The sequence below is a fragment of the Pygoscelis adeliae genome, unplaced genomic scaffold (assembly GCF_000699105.1).
Source record: "Pygoscelis adeliae isolate BGI_AS28 unplaced genomic scaffold, ASM69910v1 Scaffold263, whole genome shotgun sequence".
NCBI classification, from domain to species: Eukaryota; Metazoa; Chordata; class Aves; order Sphenisciformes; family Spheniscidae; genus Pygoscelis; species Pygoscelis adeliae.
The window spans coordinates 800,276-809,309 of NW_008824552.1; the positions used below are offsets into that span (position 1 = coordinate 800,276).

Here is a 9,034-nt window from a genome sequence, read left to right on the forward strand (position 1 = left end):
GGGGTTCGCCTGGCACCCCGAGCAGGGACCTGTTTCCATTCCCCCCCGTCGCTTGGGTCCCCTCCTTCTACCTGGTGGCAAGAAGGCAGGGGATCCTCTGCTTCCTGCGGAGCCTCCGTCTGCTGCCTTTGCCTCAGGGATGGTAGGCTGAACAACCCCAGCCTGTCTTCATAGGAGAGGTGCTCCAGCCCTCTGATCATCTTTGTGGCCCTCCTCTGGACTCGCTCCAACAGGTCCATGTCCTTCTTACGTTGGGGGCCCCAGAGCTGAACGCAGTCCTTTGCTTTGGTACTGAATACAGTGCTTTCAAGCAGCAGGAGCCCTCTATCCCAGGAGGTAGTTTTATCTAGAAACTTTCCCTTTCCCCTTCTATTTTAAATTAGCTATGGAAAGTCAACTGGAGGGGGAAAAAAAAAGAATACAATTCAGCAAAGAAAGATACAGATTGTGGGTCCTCTCGGGTTTTTAACCATGAACTCAGTACCCAGGTAAAGAACATATGAGAGTTTTGGATTTTTATCATCAAACCCAGATCCCTTCTCTTGTGTGAAATCATGCAGTAGGTCTTAAGTCCAGAAGGGCTGATAGATCATCTAGCCCATGACCATCCATAATAAGTACAACCTGATGTGAGAAATCACTAAAAACTGGGATTTTAAAATCTAAACTAAGCCAGGGATAGGAGAGAGTTTTTGGGCTCTCCCACCCTCACATACATGAGGATCAACCCTGGAGAAAGCACTGAGATCCTTATTTGAAGATGAAATGGGTGATAAGCAGTGAAGGATGCTCAAAGAATCCATCTCCCAACACCAGATGAGAAACATCTTTTTACAAGCCAGGAAAAAGACGCCCATTAGGACAACATGGCTGCTGCTTCTACCCAATACAAAGCTCTCATTGCTTTGTCTGTGTTGAGGCACCCTGGCAGGATGGGACATGATCAGTAGAGAGTCTCTAGTGTGGCTGTTGCTGCTGATGTGCCTCTCTGGGGGGATAAGAGAAAGGATTTCCATTCAGGCTCCTATTTGAAGTTTTTCACCCAATGCTCTTTTAAATCAGAAATAAAAGAGCTTGTGAAGCAAACAGCAATGAAAAACTTTTGCTGTCCTTACATCACCGGAATTATACAACAGCATCACACCATTTCCTAAATAAACTTTATATAACATATAACAAGCGTTATTTGGGGAAATCAAAGCATCCTCTGGCTCATAGGCTTGATCACCCAATGTCAGGACAGATGCTTTTTGCTTCACAATCAATGCGTTCTTTTCAAATTATTTCTGAACCCCAAACACAACAGCAAAATGATGAAAAAGGAATATTCTGGTCATGGCTATGGCATAATGCAGGTGAGAAAGAAGACTTTTTCTCTGAAATCTGATTGAGGGGAGAAAAGGAACGAAAGCCAGTGACTTATCTCCCTTTGAACAAGGCTCTCTGACTTGGAATGTGGTTGCTCCAGCTGATACATTTAAACAAGGTGTTTTTGAGCAAGCTGAGGTTTCTGGGAGAACTGGCTGGAATATTAGAGAATTACTACCTATAGCAAGAAACCCTAAATGCAGTGTTCAGAAAGGAAGCAAAGTCAGGTAGTGGCATTGTTTGGCTGGAAGATGTGATTCAATGCATTACCCTTTCCTCCATGGATATTTCTATGGATTTAGGGAAAGGTAGTTCTGAAACTGTGCTCAGGACCTGGCTGGCTTTGTGGATCATATTCTGGTTTGCAGGTGTGGCCTCAGGCATGGCTGAGGTGCCCAGATGTGCCTGGTTGTGCCCAGTAGTTTCTCCTGTCTCACCCAGACAGGCTGGGAGGTGAAGGTCCCTTTGAAGGATGTTTTTGCAGAGGAACAGAGAGAGCAGCAATCAGCACCTCGACAGCAGGAGAGGCTGCCTAGGGCAGGTCCTGGCTGCAGGAGTTCATTTGAGGGTGTTTCTCCCTGGATCTGCCCTTCACTTCCCTTGAAAAAAGAAGCAGAGGGAAGCCCAGTGACGAGTGATCTGAGCTGTCTGAGCAGGAGTCAGCTTGAGTCTAGGAATAATTTTATGGTGTTGCACCCGCTGCGTGGGCTGGCCAAGTGAGGTCTCTACCTGATCAGGGTACACTGCTCTCCCTCCTGCCATCTAAACAGGCTTTCTTGTTACACAGCAGCCCAAAGGCTCTTTTATGAACAACAGTGCTGTTTACCTCTTGTGTAGACACCATCTGAGCTGGTCATCTCACACATCTTTTAGGGTCAATGCAGAGAAACAGGCACTTCTAGGGTGCAGCTCTTCTGCCCCACAGAGGACATCTACTTTAGGATAAACCCCCAGCAGTGCCTGCTTCCCTGCACTGGCTCAGAAGAGAGTCCAAGGTATTTGGCTCAGATGGAGACATCTCTGTTGCAGATAGCTAAATTTCAGGGAGATGAATCCTACCTGAGTTGCAGATTCCCAGAAGAAGCCATTCCTCATTCAGCCCACCAGGATTATATCCTCCCGGCTTCCCTGTCCCTGGGACTCAGCCCCAAAGGCTCCAGCACTCATGGCAGGGTTTATAAACAGGGATCGGTGTTTCTATAAAAAGGAAAGATGTTCCCAGAGCTGAGGATTTAGGTAAGGCATGGAAGGACAGCTTGGTTAGATGTTTCCGTTTGTAGGACAGAATTGGCAAAAGAGCTGAAACTTGACTCCGATCTCCCTCGGGAAAGGCTGTTAAATTTGTGCTAAGCTTTCAGGGAAAACTGGCTGTCTCTAGGGACAGTTAAATAGGATTTCTATTTGGAAATGTGCTCATAGCTTTGAGAGCTGAGAGTTTCTGAAAACAACACCCCTGGAAGACCAAAAGGCACTGAGGCAGGAGCTGAACTAACCGAAGGCAAGATCTTCACAGCAGTTTTGTTCTGCTCTTCCCTTTGATGGATGAGGGGGAGGATGAGAGGAATAATGGAATAATTCTCCCAGGATTCATCTTGTCTAATAGATTCTGGATCTGGCCATGATAGATATATAGTTTGTGCTCCTCAATCAACAAAGTCATTCATCTCATCCTGGGAGAAGTGTCTAAGATGTGCCAAGAGCCCTCTGGAAGTGCCTGGCTCTACAGATTACAAAAGATGCCTGTCTCAGAGCAGGCACTTAACTTCGGGACACTTAAAATTAAATTAGCTAACCTCACCCTTTGCAATAAGTCGAGCTGAAATGATACAAGAGTGTAATAAATAAAATTGGAACCAGGCCCAATATTTGTTTTCCTTTTTCGCACCAGAAGACGCTTACCTTTCACTCGGTCTCTGTTACGGTCTGTTCTTTACTGCAGATGAAACTGAACTGGTTCTTTCTCTAATGACCTACATGTTCACTGCAGGTGTAAAGCTCATGGGTTACCCTTGGAAGAAATTGCAGAGTTCAAAAGGAGGAAAGCTGAAAAACTCCTTGGGAAAAAGGCCTAAATCTGAGGTAGTAGCTGTAAGACAGTCCCAATGTAGCTCTGCTATTTAGTGTCTGCTTATGTGTTATTTGTCCGCACTTTAATGGTTTTAGTGTCATGCTTTTTTTTTTCTTTTTGTCAAAAATATGTATTGTTCTTTTAAAGTGTCTCATTCAAAAGGTGTTTGGAATAGCAGCTAAGCTGTCTAAAGACAGTAGTAGACGTGCTGGGCAATTTCCTAGCAAATTTATGACCTGTTATCTCATTCATTCCTGAAAGACATACAGAATTACTGTGTTCACCTGCAGTGTATTATCGATCCACTGGATGCCAATGCGCACTGGGCCAGGAAGAGCCCAGCCCATGGTAAACACAGAGATAAATGCTGGAGTTCAAGCCTGGAAGAATCCAAATTGCCTATTGTTGCTTTCCTCTAATGTATATCTCCTGCCTAGTGTAATTCCATATCTCATGACATGAAACAGGATGCAGCTCTGTTATTCATTGTTATGGCACCTACTGGTACAAGAAATAAATGTGGATTTAGCATGATTTGGTTGGAATTCAGAAGTTACATGGAGTATTACAGCATGACCTGAGGTGTCTGATCAAATAGGTGCTACCAGAACAAGGCTGGCATATAAGCATGCACACCCACACATGCACATAGAGGGTCTGATGTCCCGTGGAAATGCTGAATGGTTGTTTTTTTTAATAATATCTCTGAAAGCAGCAATAATGCTTCTGCTCAGTGCCTCTGAACTAACTTTTACTTAATTTCCACTTTCTTAGAAAAAGGCAGAGGTGGATGAAAGCCCAGAGTGCCTAGATATAGGCTGGTTACAAACCTCTAAGATACACCATATCAAGCTGATAGATTACTCTAAAGACTAAAGCTCCATCCAATTTTCTCACAAGGATAAAACCCAGAACTTTTGGCTGTCTTCCTCTTTCCCAGCCACAACTTTTAAAGATTCAGGGGGTGTTACTAGGCTGTTTTATCTCCCTTAAGAGATTTTTAAATTTTTGTCTGAGGCTCTCCCTATTCTAGGAGCTGGGCAGAAATTCCTCATTTAAAAAAAGATTTAAACATGGGACACACTGTGCAGAGACCTGCATAAGCACTACCATATGTGAACACTCACTGCTAAATATAAGCTCCAAGGCACAGAAGACCACCCCGCTGATCTACACCTATGAGCACAAGCTACTCCTCCAAGGCCAGAGACAAAGAGGATCTCTCACTTGGGTTAGCTCTGCTTGACAAAAACTGCACGTATACTGATACAAAAACATTCAGTACGTATATCACCCACAGACATAGACTTCTGCACTGAAGCAAGGCTGAGTAGCAGTACATTATAGAGAACAGAAGGTCCTCATTAGCCCACTTGGCTCAATTAATGGGAAATAGCAGAAAAATCAATAAGGCGTTTATACCCGGAGCTTTTCAACAGTCCTAATTCAACCCTTCTCGTGTCCATGAAGCTTTCAATGGAGGCAATTATGTCTTCAACAGCCACTTATTCCCACGTGCCTCTTTGGTGGTTTAGTGATGTTTCCAGCTAATCTATCTTAGACATTTATGATGAAAGGGAATATGCCATCAAGAACCTTGTTTTTCCTTGATAGCAATAAAGGCACACTGTACAAGGATCTCACAGGTAGTTATCTATAGTCATTAGTCTGGGACTGTAAACTGTTAACAGTCTCACAGGGTTCTTGCTACGATAAGACAGGGATCCCCATCTCGGAGTATTTATATATTTCAGAGTATTCATCTGGCCTGGAGTCTAGAGGAAGGCGAAGACTCTGCTCCTCATGCTCAGGAAGCGAATCCTTTAACCTTGAAAAAGTGACTGTGGACTCTATTGTCTTTGGTGGATACCTGTTTTTGAAGAGAAGTGATGATTCTGGACGAATCTTGATAAAAACGTGCAGCAAAGCATGAGGAACACCAAAGTGCACCTCCAGTTACCTGAAGATAAACCTCTAGGCTATACCACTAGTGATCCTTATAGTATGTCCTGTAGTAGGATCTGTGATCTTAACATGGACCTACTAACCCACTCATACAAGTGGGATTCAGCCCAGAGCACCATGGTTGTCGGAGACGCTTGTGCAAGGCTGGCAGACGAAACAGCAGCTGAAGACCACATAGGATAAACCATGGCATCTGAAATACTGCCGGACAGTATCCTCAGGCAGCTGAATCCCACCCCTAGCATCTTACAGTGCTTCTGATATGGAGAAAGGGATTTCTCTCTTTCCTTCAAGACCCAGCAGAGAACTGTCCCACAGAGAGGTCAATGACTCCCTGTGGTCCCTAGATTGATCTCACTTTGGAGATAAGACTTAGACCCCGTGCAAGTCAGTCAGAGTTCATTGTGGAGTTCAAAGGGGTGAGATTTTACCCCAATGGACTGGTAGCTGCTGTATTTATGACAGGATCCATGGTGTATAAATCTTAGTATCACCTGTATTGCTCTTTGCTGCCCTTTAGATATATAAGCATACAGGTAGTGTGTCCTGCATGGACAAAGGACCAGTCTGGGATCACCTAAAAGTACTGAAGCTCAACTTTTTAAGGTATTTTTTTTCCCCCAAGACTTCGCCCCTCCCTCTATTCTGAACTCTCGTCCCATGAACTCAGCTTAGTGACAGGAGATCCCTCAAGGTTCTTTCTTGTTCAGGAAATACAGTAAACACCCAAATCATCGCATCTTGCTGGCCAAGCCATAGATTAGCAAGGTGAGGCTGACCAGCAGCTAAGATCTGAAAGCTCATTCAGGACAGGGTTTTTGATAAAGATTCTCTCTGTCCTCAAAGGTGAAACCCACGCCTACACAGAAACCCATACAATTACAGCTTACTCCTTCAGCCCCACTGCAGGGATAATCTCAGATGATTTTGCCTGCATGATCTCTCCAAAGATTTAAACCAGAACTGCAGAAACCAAACACTCATTTCTATTCATTTTTTTCCCCATCATATCTTTCTTCTCTTCCACTTTTCTTCCACTCCGCATCAGCTACTTGTCTCTTGGTATGCAGGGACATCTCCCAGCAACACACTGGAAGGCATATCTTCTTTGTCCAACACCAGAAAGGCCTAAAAAAAAAATGTAAAATTTTATTTTCCTTGTTTAATTAGTGGTTGCAAAACATTTGGGATCATCTTTGACAAGGGCATCAGCTCTTTCTCATAAAGTTCAATGAATGAATTTTCAGGGTGGATCCTCCACTGAATCCTAAATCACATAAGTTGATACATTTGGGTGATTTCTTAAGATTCAGCAATTTGCCTTTAGATCCCTTTTCTGTTTTTTGCCCTTGGTTGTCCTTGGCTGCCCTTGGTCTCCCACTGAGCGTGAGAGTGAAGGGAACATGACACGTGCTGAGTATGGATGTCCGGGCTTTTCTCTTGTTGCATCCAGATTTAATAGCCAGTCCTCAGGCACAGGTAACCAGACCATCAGACGCCATCTACAGAACCTTAGGACAAATAATAAAACACAATTCCCTTGAAGGATAACAAAAAAGCATTAGATATGTAGTGCTACAGTACAGGGTGTCAGAGTGGTCAACCCTGCATACCTGGTTCTGGTGCCAGTGCTGTTAGTTGACTTTGCTATAGCCTTATACATACTTTAAAGTATATTTATATACTTTATAGGTACCTGATAGGTACTTTTAAGACAGCTCATCCTGTGCTGTCATTAAGGGCAGTTTCATTAGGCTGCTTAACAATTCTATATTAATAATTGGTCATTAGTGTGAATAGTCCTTGGGCCTAATAATTTTCGTTCCCTTCCTTTCAAGACCTTATATCTTGCACTCTGGGGATAGGATCATAGAATAGTTTGGGTTGGAAGTGACCTCTAAAGGTCATCTAGTCCAACCCCCCGTACGTGGGCAGGGACATCTTCAACCAGATCAGGTTGTTCAGAGCCCCGTCCAACCTGACCTGGAATGTCTCCAGGGATGGGGCATCCACCACCTCTCTGGGCAACCTGTGCCAGTGCTTCACCACCCTCAGCGTAAAAAATTTCTTCCTTAGATCTAGTCTGAATCTACCCTCTTTTAGTTTAAAACCATTCCCCCTTGTCCTATTGCTACAGGATCCCTGCTTCATGCAGTCAGTTTTACGTATATTTTTATTCTAAAGTAATTGGTTGTTCGTTGTACACAACAATGTTGTGTACAATTTAAAACTGTATATATGTATATACACAACAATTTCTCAACTATTTCTTTTTAATATCTATATAATCACAATGGTGTTATTGGTATGGGTTAGCATTTGGTTCTTTTCAGTTTACAACAGCTGGAATGCTATTTTCTTCTATTATACACAGTAAATTTGATTTTATATGATGCTTTATGTAGGACAGGACAGCTGCAGAGTTGAGACCTACCTAACGCCCTGCCATTCACTCAGCTTCTGGCCTTCTACAAGTCCCCGATGTTTGTTTTGTCTCTGAAATCCCCATTATGTTATAATAAATCTGTGCCCACCAACAGATGGTAGAACCTGGGTATCATGGACACTTGGAGCATCATAGCAAATGATCCTCTTCAGCTCCATCACATCAGTTTACTAGCCTGGATCTACATGTGGTCTCTCCATTAGCCCAGCTCTTAAGTCCTGGTACTCAGCAGAGCTTATTCTGTCAGGAGCAGTGCCGGGCTAAGGCAGCAAAACTACACCTGGATCTGAGATGGCTATCAGGGCTTTCTGGTTCTCTGCCCATCCTGTCTTGGGCTTGGTGAGGTCAGGGGGCTGTTAGAGCAGCTGGACCTTCAGATTTCTCATTGGTGGCAGTGAATGTCCTCAAACCCAGAGAAGCCCAGCTGATTAACAGGGAATCTCTTTTACTACCAGCTAGGGGCTTTATGGGGCTTGTGATGCACAGTTAGGAATGTTTTTCAGGAGCAGCTGAAGCCCTCTGGTTGTTTTTATGTAAATGTAATTTACATTTGTAAAGTGGATATCCTTGGATGAAAGCTCTATGTATCCCACTAACCCATGCAACAGCTCCAGCGGTTGTATGGTCTACTGGGACCACTGCATCCCTGCAGTTCTCTGCCAACATCCCTCCTTGCCTGATGCTTCTTGATGGCTTTGAGAACATCTAATGTTTCTGCTTTGTCTGACACAAAATGATGCAAAATGAAAGGTTATTCCTTAGCAAGCAGGGTTGCTAACTCCTCCTCTCTTCTCTGTTTTACAGCCACAACTGGCGAGATGTGCTGACCAGGAAATTCAAATCTGTCCTGAGGGGCACAAAGAGGACACTGACAAAAGCAACCTTGAAAGATCTGGGGAGCATGGAGGAGGCTGGAATAAGTATTGAAGAGGAAGAAATCTGAGAAGAGCACAGCAAAGAACGAGTAAGATCAAGAGGGATACCCTGAAACCAACCCAGCAGAGGAGCTCACACCCTGCATTTAATTCCCTTCCAGCCAAAACCAGTATAACTGATGAAGCCTCTTAGCTCTTGCAGGGGGTGAACCTGAGCAGGCAGATGAATCCTGACCATCATCTCTTGTGAAATTGGACACCAGCTCAGAGCTGTATGTGTGCGTTTTTGGCAGGGGTCTATTGGGGAGGAAA

General features: G+C 44.1%; 1 protein-coding gene across 1 annotated transcript in view; it reads left to right on the forward strand.

Moving 5' to 3' along the window:
• GUCY2F (guanylate cyclase 2F, retinal) overlaps positions 1 to 8,790 on the forward strand; it is a 47,688-nt gene extending 38,898 nt beyond the window's left edge. Inside the window, exon 18 of the mRNA XM_009321936.1 lies at positions 8,652 to 8,790. Within this exon, the coding sequence (XP_009320211.1) occupies positions 8,652 to 8,790 (139 nt within the window). The remainder of the gene's footprint in view (positions 1 to 8,651) is intronic.
• Positions 8,791 to 9,034: the final 244 nt, after the last annotated feature.